This window comes from Medicago truncatula, chromosome 8 (genome assembly GCF_003473485.1).
Source record: "Medicago truncatula cultivar Jemalong A17 chromosome 8, MtrunA17r5.0-ANR, whole genome shotgun sequence".
Taxonomy (NCBI): domain Eukaryota; kingdom Viridiplantae; phylum Streptophyta; class Magnoliopsida; order Fabales; family Fabaceae; genus Medicago; species Medicago truncatula.
Genome location: NC_053049.1, coordinates 33,107,679 through 33,125,036, shown reverse-complemented (window position 1 = coordinate 33,125,036; position 17,358 = coordinate 33,107,679). Strand labels below are relative to the sequence as shown.

Here is a 17,358-nt window from a genome sequence, read left to right as displayed (position 1 = left end):
ATTAATCATGGCGGTCACCATAATATGATGGTTTGAAATTCCAACTATACGACACTCTAAAACATCATGTGTCAAATGCATCTCGTCCTAAAAAGAATAACAAAACAAAAAATAATAATTGAGCGGGCGAACCAAACCCAACAAAGCTTTAGTAAAACGATAATAGAAATTCCAAGCTTTATATAAGTTTCATTGTGTGATTTGATAATTTAATTGATTTACTACCTCTAAAATTTATCAAAGAGCTTCATTATCATTCGCCACCATAAATCCATAATATTATAAAATACACTTCCCTCATACCCATTAACAGGAGAATATTCTATCATTTGTCGATAAAATATGATATGTGACTTATGAAAAATCACAAAAGACCAAATTTGACCTCTCAAACATGGAACTTTCACGATAAAGGTTTTATTATATTATGAAATATAAATACAAATTCAAGTTAGCTTCAATCTAAAACACCAAAAAGCATCCTCAAAATTAAAAAAAAAAATTGGTCTACATATAGGAATGAGTAGATATTTTGTGTTTGATGTGTTGCTTTTGCGATTAACGTTTTATTTCTAAGTTTTGCGTTTTGGCTAATGAAATGTTAGAGCTGAAAATAAAAGTATTGGGTTGACGGTGTGACAATGAAATGTTGTTGAGTTGTAAAAAAATGGTAAAATGGATGACGGGTTGAAGTCTAGTAAATATTTGTGCCCTCGTTGTGCTTATTGGGTCACCAGTCATGTTTTTCCCTCACCTGGGTAGGATAAAGTCGTAGACCGTAGCCTCCCTCTATTTTAGTGTGAGATTGTGATTTTTGAAACTCTAACCATAGGTTCAACATAGATATATGATCTTATAGGTTCCCTTGGATTATAGGCTAATGGTAACTTGTAAATCAAGTTATATTTTGAGAGAAATTCTAAATGAGCTTGAGATTATGTAATAATCATTGATAAGTGAGTATCAAGAATAACTAGATGTGCAAGTAAAAATATTAATGAGAGAAGTATGATATAAAAGTGATGTATTTCTATCATATTAGAATACATTAAATATTTTATAAGGATCCATCATTAATAATAAGGTGTGAATCACAAACAAATTGAAAGAAATAAAGAGTACTAAATAAATACATCAACCAACTTAAATATAAATGGGATGAAATCATGCATGGTAGGTATTTTCAAACAATTTTCAACTCAAGGTTTGTACATCCAGCTTGAGTCTTGTGTCGTTCAAAAAGTTCTTGAAGTGCTTCAACAAACTCACTATGTACTTTGGCAACCTAAAACCAAAGTAAAAAAAGGATAAATAATATGCTTTATGATTATGAATTCAAACCATGACAACTCCTTTTAACAAAAAAATAAATAAAAATCTTCAAAATATTTTTAGTTGGTTGTAGTGCCCTTGGCTCACTTATTTCTGTAATCTTTGTGAATGTTAACATCAAATGTGGGTATAGATTAGTGTGTGTGTATACTTTTGAATGACATAAAAATTTGGATTTTTCAATGTGTACTTCTAAAGTGATTTTGGGATGGAAATAATAGGGTTAATATAAGTACATACCTGCTCTGATGTTGGTTCTGGAATCTTCTCAACCTGAATTGGTTTCCCCACCACCACATACAATGGATTCTTGAATGGTACAGGAGATCTATAAGAGGAGAATAGATATCATCAGTATTTTTCTTAGAAATGGAAATCATCAGTATTTTTATTAAAGGGACCGACTCCTTATGTCAAAAATCCTTCCTGACAATGGTGGTGAGACGGCATGTGAAAATGTATGTGGATGAAAAAAGCTTCTCCTTGAGGAGAAGCATGTCGAGATTAATGGATACACTTAAGGAAACAATTGTTATATATGTCAAGTGTGAGTTATAAGTCTCAGATTGACATCCACTAAGAGTTTAGGTCGATATGTCAATAAATTATTTCTCTATGTCAAACGAAATTTTCAATAAAGAATGCCTAGGTCATTGCTAAAAAGAAATCACTTTATACAATAGGAATCAACATATGTCGTTTAATTTAGACATGAATTTCTTTCGAAGAGAACAATTGGGATGTGAAAACAAAAGTAAAGAGATGGAAAGTATGCATGAGAATGAAGCAATCTAACTCACCCGAATTTTCCCCAGAATATTAATGGAAAGATCTTCATAGAACTTGCAAGATTTTGAATTAACTTACCAGAAGCTTTCCACCACTTATAGATATTTGTCTATGACCCAAAGGAAAATAAAAAAAAAATGCAAGTCAGCAGAAATATCGAATATAGAGGATATATTTGTCGGGGTTGAGAAAGTGTTTTATGTGGTCTATATGATAGATCGATGTATACTACATCAACAAATGATATTTAAGTAAAAGTTCAGGGACAATAATTTTATATGTCTTTAATTTGTTGAACTAGTATCGATCTAGTCATCATATCTGACGTGGATATATAGTGTCTAAAAGATATACGAAAAATTTAAAACCATGTAATGACAAATTAAATACGGATCATAGGAGGAGAATAAACATATATATATACCTGACCAAAGCAGAAAACCGGAACAAGGGGGTGACCCATCTCCATTGCTATTCGAACAAATCCTTTTCTTTCTTTAAGATATACATTCTATACACATTGCATATATTTCTTATTAGGAGCAAACTTTCTTTAAGATTATTACTTTTGCATTTGATAAGTAATGTACCTCACAACCATGTTCCATAAAAAGTGTTTCTCTCATTCCACCAGGTACTATAATGCAACTTTCACCAGCTACCAACAAGGATATTAAATTTTTCTTCGTTACATATGAAAAACCTAACCATGTCCATATTTGTCTTAAATATGGTATGTAGAAAGCCTGTCCATATTTTTCATTGATGAATGAGTCAGAAGTAAATAAATTTTTACTTTTAGTAAAAAAAATAAAAGAAGAAAGTAAAAGTCTTACTGCACTGCTAACAAGAAATCTTATATTTGGAATAGGCATGAAGTCTATGTTGTCATGAAGTGCAAAAATGCCAAATGGGAAAACTGAATGTGGCTCATAGCAAAAAACTGCATAAAGGAGATGGTGTTATTTCTATCAAAGATTTAATAACAATGATTATAAAAAATAAAATAAAAAATACAAACTAGATGAATATTAGAACACGAGGTTTAAGTACAAATGGTTAATTCAAAATGATTAATTGTAGAAAAATGATATGTCATTAAATGATTGAATATTGGATTTCATACTCAACAAAACAATTTAGGCTACGTGAGTATTCCAAAAAGGAAAATGTTACATGAACACCCTTTATTTCTACATCCCATTGTACACCCTATGTATTAGGGATATTTTGGTAAGTTCATCTTACAACCACACTTTATCTTCTATTTGTGTGGGGTCCAGGTTGCCACGTGTCAGAATTTTATGTGGATGTAAAGGGTGTATTGCCACATAGGATGATACATGTATCATCACTCTTCCAAAAACTCATAACCTTGTTAGTGAATCTACCTTACATTAATTGGTCACAATTTCTTTTTGTTACAATTTAATGAGAAACTAAGAAAGGAAACTTTATGAGAACATTTTGAAATTTTTGCGGAGAATGTTGATAGTAAATTGAATAAAGTTGTTGGTTTTTGCCTTTTTTGTACCAAAAAGAAAATGAATAAAATTATAATAGTTTATCAGCCAATATGGTCCCCTCCACGCCACTTCACAAATTCTAGTAAAAGTTAAAAATGGTATAATCTTTGTGGAGGATTCAAATGGTTGAAATGGCAATGATGATGTTGATTTCAATTTCAACCAACCTTCCTTGTACTAGCCCTATTTCACTACTCATTTAGTTCTACTTAAATTTGTTAGGTATAGAAATTACCAAATATTTATCAAGTACATAATTGTTGGTTATACTCATGACTTTGTGAAAAATGATAGGTACCTTTTTTATTGAGTAAAGATAAAAAGAAACTCTAAACATTACAAATTAATTAGTTTATGATAAATACTATAAGCACATCATTATTTGTGTATTATAGTATTTTTTTTTTGGTCAAATAGCCTAGCGGTTGGAAAAATTTACCTTAAAGGTGAAATAGTGGGGTGTCCGGGGTTTGAACCCCGACCCCTGCATACATAATACATTATCCCTTATCACAAACTAAACCATTAATTTGTTATGTTTAGAGTTTGTTTTAGTATAATGCACACCAAAATGATATTAAAGGAGTTGATAACATGTCTCTCTTTTAAAACCGTAAAAAAAAAATGTCTCTTTTGAAAAAATATGAGTAAATCTTGAATTATTTCACTTGAGAGGTTTAGGTGGTCAAACTCATATGAAAAATCAGGCATCATATAGAGGAACCCAAATAGTCTAAATAAACTATGGAATTGGGGATATTTGATTAGTCTACTCTAATGGGTTAAAGATCTAAATTATTATGATGGGTTAGTATAAAAAAGCATAGTAATGCACAAACATCGTAATAAACAACGAAGTTATTTATTAAATTTTAACCGTTTATTTTTTTTTTAAGTAGTCTAGTGGCTAGAATTCCCTTTTTAAAGTGAATTCCCTTTTATAATCACACTCTATTTTTTTTAAGGATTATAATCACACTCTTTACATCCTCCAAAATGCATAATCAAATCAGTAATAAAAGAAGTGTCTCTTGCAAAAATAGAGAAGAATTTAGCATCTTAAAAATAAAAAAATGAAGAAACACCAACATGGTATTAGGATAGTTGATGACATTACTCTCCAAAAATAAATCTTAGTTTGATTGCCGAAATTGTTTATTTGGGAGAATATCCAACTCAATATAAAAATAAAAATAAAATTGCTCTTCTCTCATAAAATTGTTCACTTTCATGCAAACTAACCAAAATATCTTTAACATGAGTTAACTCACGTTCGATATAATCCAACGTGAATTAACTCACACTCACGGTGGATATCAGTGTGAGTTAGGGTTGCATGTCTCCCACTTCATTGATCCCTGACCATCTTCGCACTTCATTGAACTTGTATAATGGTTGGTGACGATAAATGTTTAAAAAACAGTGCAAACCATGACATGTAAACAGTAAAAAGAATAATTAAATACCCCCACACCCAAGTGCAAAGCTGCTCTCTGATCAAAAAGGTATTCTTCAATTATTGAAAATGGGAATATAACTTGCGAAAATATCTTGCTATAATTTCTACATAAAGAGTTTTGTGAATTATGTATAGTTGGAAAAATCACTGTTATATATATATATATATATATATATATATATATTTCTGGTCCCTACAAAATTGGGACCTTTTAAATTTAATTCTTACTTAATTTTAATAGTTTTTTTAGTTCTTCAAAAAAATTATGCACTCAGTATTAATCTCTCCTCAATTCAAATTTGTTTAATTATGCTTAACTCTTGAGTTTTTAAACAATTTTTTGCAGACGTATTAAGAACATTACTAAAAGTTCCTCTTCAAAAAAAATGTTGCAAAATTTGATTTCTACGTCCAGATTTTGTTAATTTTATCTTTAACTTTTGTCGTTTTAAAAAATTCATAATTAATTTGTTTCATGTTAAAAAAATCTAAATTTCATAGTGTTCTAAACTTGTCTTAAAAAAATAATTCAAAAATTTAAGAGTTTAAGGATAATTAAACAAACTTTGTTGTAACAGGGACTAAAATTAGAAGTATTTTTTTTTTTGTAAAGACTAAAAAAAAATCTATTAAAATTAAGTAAGGACTAAACTTAGAAGTTCACAATTTTATAGGGACCAAAAACATATTTGACCCTTTATTTTTTAAGCAAACAAAAAATTGATAAAAGAATACTTGAGGTGGTACTTTAACTCCTATATAAAGCAATACCACAAATAAACCTAAACTTTAGTTAAACATTCTCAACCTATACAGCTTTGCACTTAGTTTTTTTGGGAGACATATTGCAACTCAATATGAGTTAACACATGTTGGAGTTCGGCGTGCGTTAACTCACGCTTATATCCAACGTGAGCGTGAGTCGTTTACTCACATTGGTGATACCGAACATGAGTTAATGTTGAGGGTATTTCAGTCAATTTGTATGAGAGTGATCAATTTTGCATGGAAGAAGAGCAATTTTCAAATAAAAAATAAATGTTCTACCACGGATTCAAGAATTAGGGTCTGTTCAGATAAACAACTTATTTGTAGTTTATAGCACAAACATTAATCATGATAAGCGCTTATACATAAACTATTTTTATAGAAAAAGATATAAATTTAAATTGTATGTTATAAGATGTTTTTATAAGCTATATTGGAGAACTTATGAAAATAAACCGATTTCAAAAAAATCGTCGTAAGCTATTTTCATCCGTTCTCATAAACAGTCTCACAAAATTTATGTCATTAGATAAACTCAAATAAGTCGATCCAAACACACTAAGGGGTCCAAACACACTAAGGGATATTAGAATATGCTAGTTACAGTGAGATAGAAATTAAAAAAAATGTGTTTGAAAAATATAAGTGAAAATTGTATTTATTTATAGGTTAATACAAACCATAAGGTTGATTAAGATGGAAAGCTTCTGCATCCTCCAAGTGAAGAGTAATGGGGAAATAACTGCAAACATGTTTGCATATGAATCTGAAATGTAGACAAAGGAAAACATTAAGCTTGTGCATTCTTTTTTTTTTTAATTTAAAATTAAAAAAGGAAATTATTGGAGAAAAAACTTAATTAAGCTAAAGGAAACCCAAAATGAATTACCTGGATAATTTTTGGCCCAATAAACTGTTCTTATCCACAGGAAGAATCATAAGCAGCATGAGGAAACCAAAAAGCCTGACATGCAAAATGAAATGTTTGAGCCAAGAGAAGAAAAATAAAAATAAAAAGATGAAGATGAAGAAGAAAAGGAAAGAAAACGTACAAAAGTGCTTTTGAGAAAGAAAGGAAGAAGATAGCAAAGAGTATCAAAGCAAGATTGAAATGAATTGCTCCAAAACACAAAGTTAATGCTACAACAGACTTGAACCAATTGCATGATTCACCAAATACCTCATTTCCTCGCAACACTTTTTCCATGTTATGTTATGTTTTATTGTGTTATGTTCTCTATGTGATGTAATTGGTTTGGTTTATAAATAAATGAGTCAATCTCTTTTGGTAAAAAATAAGAAAAAGAAAATGAGAAATCACTTAAATAAATTACCATGTTTGCTTTGTCACATTACTCTCTCCTATTTCCTTTTTGTGGGTAATGTAAGTTGTGTTCACACCTCTAGACGATTGGCCAAATCCGTTATCCAATGCAATAAAGTTTTATTGATTTTGGGTTGGATTAAATATTTATATTTTTACATCAAATCCAAGTTAATTTAATCCAATAATCAGGGTGGTCTCAATCAAATTGAAGACTGTTTTAATATTGAAAATTGACCCCTAATAAAGGAGACATGTGATTTTAGTAACTAGTCACACCTAAAAAAATAAGTTACACCTCAAAATGACTAATATATCTTTTAACTAAAATAAAAATTTTAAATTAACTAAATTTACATTAATGTAAATTGAACATAAGTAAACTTAATTTACATTAACTTAAATTGAACATAAGTAAACTTAATTTACATTAACCTAAATTGAACGTAAGTAAACTGAATTTACAAACTTAATTTACATTAATCTAGATTGAACGTAAGTAAACTGAATTTACATTAACCTAGATTGAACGTAAGTAAACTTAATTTACATTAACCTATATTGAACGTAAGTAAACTGAATTTACACTAACCTCTTATATACATACGTAAGCTAAATTTACATTAACCTAAATTGAACATAAGTGTTGATATTGGCTTCAAATTTGTGGTCTGGAAGAACAGAGAAATCGTGACACGATTTTGGCATCGTGACACGATTTCAAGGTGCCGTGAGCTAGTTTGCAGGACGCCAAATCGTGGCACGATCTTGGGAAATCGTGACACGATTCAGAAACTTGCTCGTTAAGTATCCTTGATAAGGACTGGTCAAACCTTGGGTCAGACGCAAATCGTGACACGATCTGGAAATCGTGGCACGATTGCTTCAGAGGAAGACTAGTATATATTGTGTTCTTGTGTTTTTTTGAAGGAGAGCTTGGAAGAGCTTAAAGAGAGAACTTGGATAACAAAGGAGGGAACCAAAGGGTTGAGTGTCTTTGTTGAGAGTGTCTCTTGGGTTGGGAAAAACATTGTAATCACCTTGGGTAGTGAGGAGTTCATTAGTTGGAAGGATCTAAAGCTTCCTCTAGTGTCTTCTCTTTTAGGGTTCATATTGTGAGAGTGGGGAAACACCAAAGGGTAGAATCTAGGGTTTGTTCTTGTGTAAGCTTGAAGGCTATTGTTTCTTGTAACCCTTTGTAACACTTTCATCATATTAGATTGGAGAGCTGCTCTCTCCCCCAGATTAGGCCATATTGGCTGAACTGGGTCAACAATCTTCTTGGTGTTTTTTTTGTTCTTCCTTTCTTGCTTATCTTGTTTATGCTTTGTTATCTCTATGTGTGGTTTTGCTCTACACTAGTCTAGGGCTGTTTTTTGTTGTTGTTGCTTGGAAACCATTTTGTTCATTGATTACCACTATCTCTTGCTCCACACATCTTTGTTTTCATTGGTGTGAGTTTCAACCGGATTCACAACAATAAGTAAACTCAATTTACATTAACCTAGATTGAATGTAAGTAAACTGAATTTACACTAACCTAAATTGAACATACGTAAACTTGAATTTACATTAACCTACATACGTAAACTACACTAACCCCTTTTATATACATACACGTAAACTTAATTTACACTAACCTCTCACTTAAAATCAAATTGACAGGCATATCTCATACCAAAACAAACAATAAACAAATAGAAACTCATCGAAAATGAAATTCATGAAATTCACTAGCCTTTATGAATATAGTACAGATCAATAACAAAGATGTTGATTCAGATATTGGTTGCACATCTATGGTGATTTGTGGATGAAAGGGGGTAAGGGTTCAGAATGATCATAAAAAATAGGTTTTTAAAAATTTACATGAAGAGGGCAATTTTGGTATTATTGTAAAATTTTAAATAAATTTGGGTGTAATGTTTTTTTTGGGGTGTGACTAGAGTCTTTTAGTAATGGCATAAAATTGACCCCTAATAATTTTTTTTAAAAGATTTATCTTCTATTTAATGTTGGGATAATAATGTCATTTAGTGTGTGTATTATAACATATGTGTTGGATAACTCAATTGGTTTGAACTAAGATATAAGAAGTTTGAGGTTCTAGTTTATTAATTTCACAGATATTAATATTTGTCATTAAAAAATAGGAAAATTTTATGGTGAAGTCATAAGAGTGATTTTTTTGGTGAAGTTAACACTATAACATAAAAAATGTAATGAGTAACACCCCACTGTTTGTTGAATGACATCAAAAGTTCAGCCTTCATAGTATCATCACTTCATCAGGTTAACAAGACTACACTTAATTTAATTTTACCATACATTGTTTTAAGCGTAACACCCTACAAAGTGTAACACTTAAGACTATCACATAATATCATAAACTCTATTTGCATGTTAAAAATTTCAACGATAAAATAGTACCTGTAAGTCCAAGATGTTGCAAGCATTACTAAATGAATATATTATTGATCATTAATCAGTAATTAACAATTTAAAATGAATCAAATATTAAAATCAAAATTAACTTTTTCAAAAAAATCAGTTTCCTGACTGCACCGTAGAAACTCCCTAAAAAATATATATCATATATAAATGCTCCATCTGATCCTATATATAAGAAAATATCACAACTTTTAAAGTGTAGTTATTGCTTAAAAGTTGTGATATTTAATATTTGTCTTTTTAATTATTTTTTTTGCACAAACTAAAATGAGATATATTAAAACTGCATATGTATCACCCTGCACAAGACGTACAAAAAGCGATACACTGCTAAATATTTAAATAAGAAAGACACCCTCAAATAACAAAAATAATAAATTACTCGTGCACTCCCACACAAAGGAGCGGATGATTCCACAAGTCATAAAAATAGTAATTAAAAGATATGTTCCTTGTTTTCATCCAAAAAAGGGTTGCATTTGATCTTTACCCATGAGTACAAGAGAATGAGATGCCTCGTTTTGGAATATACGTTTGTTCCGTTCCAAATCACCCAAACAAGAGCATACCATATACCTGTAAAATAAGCATGTGTACTCCGGGAAAATCCAGCCATATAGCAAAACTGATGGTAATGTTGTCGTAAATCATTATGATGTACCAAAGACAAGCTAGGTGAGCCCTAGAGTGGCCGCCTCTCTCTTTCTATCTAAAGTCTCTCATTTTTTTCTCTCTTATATGTATATTGAAAAATACCTTAAATTTTTAGTTTTGTCTTTTTAATACTAGTTTGTGTATTTAATGTTTCACAAATTTTTATGAGGGTATATTTGTAAAATTATTCAAAAAGTTATACTCCATCTGTCTCATAATATATGACATAGTTGACCTTATTAAGCATGTCAATGCATAATTTTCAGATTAAATATCTTAAATAATATATTAGAAAAAACTTATGAAAATTTGATATTTTGAAAATACTCATCGAGACAAATCTAACGACATCTTATATGATATTATTTATCTTTGTATATTAGTAGAAAAATATGGTCAAAGTAAGTTAGATTAAAATTGCACATTTTTAAATTGGGCATCTATTACGGGACGGATGGAGTACTAATCAATAAGTGTATTGATTTTGATATATTTTAATTTTTCTAGGACCAGATGAAGTAAAACATATATGCATATGCATGAGCAAAGAGTGTAAATATGACAATAACAATGTGTATATAGCATCTATCTCTTGAATTATGTATTCGTCACCTTAAATATTTGGCCACATAAGTGAAAGTTTTGTCTTCTTGTAAGGTTAAAGTTGTTGTATTTACAATTAACAATACCAAAGTAAATTTATTGGCGAAGTTTATTGACCAAAGCAATAACCGACACATCTTCTTTTTATATCATCCGGGTAAAATTTGAAAAACAAATTCATGAATTTAGCTCACATTCCTGTAAAAAAAACAAAAAAAAAAAACTGTAGCTCATATTATTCCTGAAATTCTTTACCTTCTATTTCTATCGGTATTGTTTTTTGGATTAATTAAATTTTTAATCCCTATAAGTATTCACAGTGTTGTTTTTAGTTCCTATAAAATAAAATCACACTTTTCAGTCTCCGTAACATTTTCCTTAAGCATTTTAGAGACAAAAAATGTTGATAGAAATTTTTGACAATGACTAAAACTGTTGATGGAAACTTTTTATAGAGACTAAAAATGTCGATGGAAAATTTTACAGGAACAAAAAAGTGCAATTTTATTTTGTAGGGGCTAAAAACAAAATTCTGAATATTTATAGGAATCATTTACTTAATTAACCCTTGTTTTTTTTTTTTTTTTACAAAATAAAGTATCAAATATAAATAACATTTTTTTGCAACTAAACTTAACAAAAATGTCATAAAAAGCTAAATAAAAAGGGTGTGGTTATCATGCATAAGGAATTCTTATGCACCCTGCATAAATCTCAGCCCATTAAACATTTTGCAGTGGAAATGATTTCTGTGAGTTGGACTCCAAAACCATTTTGCGTGGAAATGGTTTCTGTGTGTTGTACTCCAAAACCATTTTGATGTGGAAATGGTTTCTGTGAGTGTACTCCAATACCATTAGATGTACCTCCCCGGCCATAGTCCCTTCGTCCTCATCAATGACCACCATCGTCATTTTCCCTTCACATCCGTTCAGATCTAGAACTCACCGACGACCTCATCTTCCAAACGTCGTCGACCTCCTCCGTCACCCACCATCACCACTGTCGTCGTGCCTTATTCCCGTTTAGATCTGGAGATTTTAAGCCGCTACCGACCTCATCTTATCCCTTACGCCGCCGGAGATTCGTTCATGCCGACGACCACCTCTTTCTCATGACCGATCTGATGTCACATGGTGGCTCGGTGAGTGGTGAAAACACGATGTTGTTGTCTGATTCTTTGGAGAAGAGATGTGCGATCAAATTTGCTGGTTGTGAAGTGTTTATGCAGGGTGCATAAGGAAATAGATTATGCATAATACATTTGCCCAAATAAAAAGATAATTGATAGGACTAACAATATATTTAAATATTATTTTCATTTTTATGTATTAGAAAAAAATATAATGATCTCAAAGATTATAATTATTCTATAATGAAGAAAATAATTTTAAAAATCAATGTTTCCACTTATACGGATTTAATTAATTATTTTTGTTTAAACTTATAATTCACGTTTCCAATTTCACCAGGAAAAAAAAAACACGATCCTACATGTTTTTGCCAAAAAGGTATTTTGAATCTAGATTAAACAAACAAATGCTTCTCAGACATGTTCTAATTTTAAAGTGTGTGTAATAGATGCTAATCAATGGTTATCTGTACATGAGACCATGCTGGTCATATACATTCATGAGACCATCCTAAACGTTACCTCAAGGTCAAAATTAATGAATTTTCATAGTTCCTCTTGTATTCTCTTTTACTAGAGCATGATCCTCAACTGATCTACAATATCAATATGTGAAATCTAACATGATTAATTTCTATTAACTTAATTTCTTTTAACTTTGAGTTATGCCTGCCACACTTAAAAAAAAAAAAAAAAAAAAAGCAAAGGATAAGCTTATAAAATGAGAAAATGAGATGTGAGTATTGAATGGTAAAGAAAAATTTTATGGTGAAGTCATAAGAATAATTTTTTTAGTAAAGTTAAACCTATTTTCACAAAGGTTCAAATCCTTCAATTAACAAAACCCCTATTTTTTGAGAAATCGTACAAATTAAATCTTTATAAACTAATGTTCTTCAATTTCCTCGAAAAACAAAGAATAATGAAAATTCTAAAAAAATCATCACATCCTCCTCCATATTGCTTTTTGCCTTCAACACATAGATTTTCATTTGTGCACTAAGATTAAAATTCCTCTTAATATTTAGTATGATGACTGATTTGTAATAAGGTAAAGTTTAATCTTAGAGTGGTCCACCAGCAGAACACTGGTTGACATGTAGAAGTCCCCTCAACACTTATACAATTGACTAAACAAAATAACTTTTTCAAAAAAGTCAATTTCTTGACTGCACCGTAGAAGCTCCCTTAATAAATGTTAGTGAACAAGTGACAATTAATTACCTTTCAAAAGTGAACAGTAAATAAATATCATTGGAAATATTTTGGTTAGTTTGAGGTGTCTTTGGAGGAAACATGCGCCTAAAGAACAATTTTCCTCCTTATGTTTCTTTTTGTTTTTGAGGTTCCAAAAAATTGGAGGCTCAACTCTCTAGAGCATGGTTGGATTGGCCTTGTAATAAGAGTGTTGATTTTGGTTGGATCATCAAATTCAAAAGAAATTATTTAAAATATATATATATATATATATATATATATATATAGTCAAATAACATAAGTTTTTCATAAAAATTTCAATGTTTACTCTAATTTTTACCATTGAAGACTTTAACATTTAATTTGAAATTGAAATATCTTTAAACCCATATATAAAAACCTTACACTAAATTAACAAAAAAATTGCATTTTTACCCATATATAAAAACGTTAGGTTTTCTTCATCATATTCTCCTCTTTTTCATCTTCATATCATCTCCATCAATCTTCAACAACAAGAATCCCATAAAAACTTCAGAAGAAAATGAAGAAAACCTAAGGTTTTTTAATTAAAACTAACGGAAAGGACCAAAATGTGTAACGGAGAGAAGTTAAGGAACCAAAATAAATCAAATTTTAATTAAGGGACCAAAGTGATACTACCTAAATAGTTAGAGGACTAAAAATGCAATTTAGCCTAAACCAAAATGTTAATAACATATTTCCTCCATTTCAAAATATAAGCAAATTTATATAGGACTCATAAATTTTGGTTATATTTTGAATCGGGGAGTACATTTTAACACACACTTTTCAACATATTTTTTTGATTGGTGTTAAAATTCACATGGGATCCACCAAATTTACATGGGACTCATAATATGGTGGGATCCATGTGAATTTTAACAAATCAAAGAATGTGTTGAAAAGTGTGAGTTAAAATGAGTGTTACTAGCATTCTTCTCAATTATAAATAGAATTAACCAGCTATACATATTTAAAATAACGATTAGTCTAGATAAATTTTTTAATAATATCAACCAAAAAAAATTCATTTCTCAAACTATTAAGCTTTTGCTTTGGTTCCATCTTCACATACAACTCAACTCATCATCTACATGTACAAACGATGTGCAAATAAACATACCAATAAACAAACTAATGTAAGTTATCATACTCATAACAATAAAATGAGCAGAGTATGATAATACGATAATTTAAACGCACAATCTCAACAATGCAATAAACAACAGATTTCAACACCATATACACTTATAATTATACATGATAATGCTATTATATGTGATACAATAGTTAATAGAATACACAGGCATTCAATAAAATACATGATATGATTTAATATTTAACACATTGATTCACTATTTGCTAAGGTTGAACAGAAACAAAGATAACAATGACAAGTAAAATTACAAATCAACGTTGAGATCGATATTATTGGTTGTGAATTCGGTCATAAGTGGTTTGAGTCACAGAGATCTTAGCAGTCATCATCTATATGACCAATGTCCATAACCTTTGTTGATGTTTCTCCTATTGAAACAATGCTTTGACTATCATATTAAATATCTTAGCAATTCTGTGTTTAAGCCGTGACCGTCTGTACACTCCAACAATGACGTCAATCACCATGGGTAACAGAATTGAACCAAAAAGGACGAATAAAATCACGGAATTGACATGTGTAGGGGATATCCTCCACATAGAAAATAAATAACTAGCGGTAAACCAACCCATTGGAGAACCCACTAGAAAGCATATTTTTCCATATGGTAACATAATAAATATCGCTAAAATTGATACAGAAAAGGAATACATATTAATAAATAAAAACAAAAAGAATTCATAACCTGACAAGACTGATTTCCCAGCATTTCCTGGGGCAGAAATGGTAAAATTGGAGGAAGTGATGTTCGTGTTAGTGTCACCAGCACTAACCTGATAAATTCCACCAGGGGGACTCAATCCTGATTGATAGATGGCAGTCGCAACAAGAGTCGCAACTATCAACCAAGTGTTACGTTGCTCCTCTGATATATCTCCTCTAATGCGATTTATATAAATTGTCACAGCACCTATAGTTGTGATCTTTGATCTTATTCTATGATCACATGTGGGATAATCAGTGACTTCTGAGCTAGGTTTTGTTCCAACACTTAATAATATACTCTTGATCTCTGGCGTGCTTGCTATGTCTAATGCGGTTTTGTTCTCACTATTCTTTGCCTTCAAATCTATACCAGTACTTACCAACAATAGAAGTGCCTGTACTACAAAGAAATTAAGTTGGTAGGGAGGGGAGGCGACAAGAAATATATAAAAGAAGACATGTGGTTTTAATAATGGAATAAGAACAAGATTACCTGCGGGTCACTACTTAGTGCTGAAATATGCAAAATTGTGTTGCTTGCCTTATCCCTTTGGTTTAATATTTTATTTTCCAGCTTTTGAGCCCCTCTCTGTGTATTTTTTTTGAGCCAGCTAACAAGTACTTGAAGGGCCTCATATTGTTCATTTTTAACAGAAATATGGAGTGCAGTCTCGCGCCTCACAGTCAAGTATTCAATTGATTCCGGACACAAACGGAGAAAGTAAGCTAACATTTGAACCTCACCATTTTGACATGCAAAATGAAGAGGAGTTATGCCTTCTCTTCCTCTAACTCTAACAAGGTCTTTATTGATGCTCACAAAGTGATACACCATACGTTTTTTGTTCTTTTGCATTGCGAGATGGATGGGGCTGAATCCTTGTGGATTTAACTTCAAAGCAAATGAAGGTTTCAAATTCATAATTTCAATGGCAAAGTCAATATGACCCATGGATGCAGCAATATGTAAAGGAGTTTCAACAAATGGTATTGAATCTATATGCTCCAAAATGTATGGATCATCTTGAATTACTGTGTAGAGGAGATCTATATCACCTGCTTCAGCTGCAGCATTCAATCGCTCTCCATTATTTGTAGTGTTCATGTTTGAAGCTTTAATTTTTCAGTAATGTGTGCAAGATAAAACTAAATATAAGGTATTTGATTGGTATGGTTTCAATTTTCTTCACTCCTTTATAAAGTAATGACATGGGTGTTCATAAAAATACTTTTTATTTTTGTATTTCGTTGACTTGGGGTCAATTTGTATTTGATTGAAAAAAAGCTATGTGAAATTTCGACTGAGCTACCAAGTTCACACTTTTTATGATTTGCGTAGCAACTTCCTTCTTCCTCAAAAGTTAACAGTATTTGCTTTATTGGTCACTAATACTTTCTTTGTTCGAAGAGAAACATGTCTCATTAAATTTCGAAGAAAAGACGGTCCAAAGATTCGTAGAAAATGTTATTCAGTTTGGTATGTTAATTGGAACCCAATATTAATTTGAAATTGGGATGATTTTTTTTTTCTTTTCAAGTATGAAATTGGGATGATAGTCTTGGCCATATTCGTTGGTTTGATAAAATTCTCTTATGAGAATAGCATATCATCAAGATGTTGTATTATCCATTGAATTAAATATAAAATTAATTAAATAATAACGATAAGATGGTTAACCAATACAAAGTTATTGGAGAAGACTCCATAAGAATTTGAGAATGTCAGTGACAATGATCATTCCAAATGTGACACATAAATCAATTCAACTATTTTCTCTATCACTCTTTCACATATATGTGTACAAAAATTGTATTGCCACATGTCACACTAGAATTGACCAATGTTCCTTTTCGACCCTTTGGAGTTGATAATCCTGCTCCAAAGAATCAATTTGATGGTCAACGACAAATCCTTTATAAGAAAGTGTTAAGATTTTGGCAGCAACTCTTCCTCCTTTGGCATGAATACGATCTAGGTTGTTTAGGGCAGTGATTTGAGAATCTTGAATCATTTCGAATGAATTGATGGAAGATTTCATGGCATGTATCATCATAAAAATATTTTGACGCAACCTAAATCGCACACAACAATCTTTGTAGGGTGTCATCTAGATATGATTTTTCTTCCTTCAAATCATGTACAACTTTAGACTACTCAAAAAAATGTGACACTCAAATTTTAATTTTATGTTTGAGGGAAAAATATACTTTGAGCGAAGGAACGGTTTGAATTCA

The 17,358-nt window shown here is 30.7% G+C and overlaps 2 protein-coding genes across 2 annotated transcripts; both read right to left on the bottom strand.

The window, feature by feature from the left end:
• Window positions 1-1,038: 1,038 nt before the first annotated feature.
• LOC11430886 (diacylglycerol O-acyltransferase 2D) lies at window positions 1,039-7,148 on the bottom strand. The gene is made up of 9 exons (XM_003628998.4): window positions 6,927-7,148; window positions 6,764-6,838; window positions 6,555-6,640; window positions 2,958-3,064; window positions 2,712-2,867; window positions 2,546-2,632; window positions 2,133-2,230; window positions 1,573-1,660; window positions 1,039-1,285 (listed from the first exon to the last, which is right to left on the bottom strand). The coding sequence occupies exons 1-9, from the start codon at window positions 7,079-7,081 to the stop codon at window positions 1,184-1,186; spliced, it is 954 nt and encodes a 317-aa protein (XP_003629046.2). The 5' UTR covers window positions 7,082-7,148; the 3' UTR covers window positions 1,039-1,183.
• A 7,417-nt stretch (window positions 7,149-14,565) lies between these two features.
• On the bottom strand, window positions 14,566-16,391 carry LOC11430884 (ankyrin repeat-containing protein BDA1). The gene is made up of 2 exons (XM_003628996.4): window positions 15,617-16,391; window positions 14,566-15,518 (listed from the first exon to the last, which is right to left on the bottom strand). The coding sequence occupies exons 1-2, from the start codon at window positions 16,226-16,228 to the stop codon at window positions 14,787-14,789; spliced, it is 1,344 nt and encodes a 447-aa protein (XP_003629044.1). The 5' UTR covers window positions 16,229-16,391; the 3' UTR covers window positions 14,566-14,786.
• Between the last annotated feature and the right edge of the window lie 967 nt (window positions 16,392-17,358).

Bases quoted from the DNA above. Each gene is read 5' to 3' on its own strand.
- LOC11430886 (XM_003628998.4), bottom strand. From the start codon at position 7,081: ATGGAAAAAGTGTTGCGAGGAAATGAGGTATTTGGTGAATCATGCAAT. The intron at 3,065-6,554 runs GTTTGTATTAAC...TCCTTTATGCAG, and splicing joins CCATCTTAATCAACCTTATG to TTTTTTGCTATGAGCCACAT. The intron at 1,661-2,132 runs GTGAGTTAGATT...CTCCTCTTATAG, and splicing joins ATATTCTGGGGAAAATTCGG to ATCTCCTGTACCATTCAAGA.
- LOC11430884 (XM_003628996.4), bottom strand. From the start codon at position 16,228: ATGAACACTACAAATAATGGAGAGCGATTGAATGCTGCAGCTGAAGCA. The intron at 15,519-15,616 runs GTAATCTTGTTC...TTTGTAGTACAG, and splicing joins CACTAAGTAGTGACCCGCAG to GCACTTCTATTGTTGGTAAG.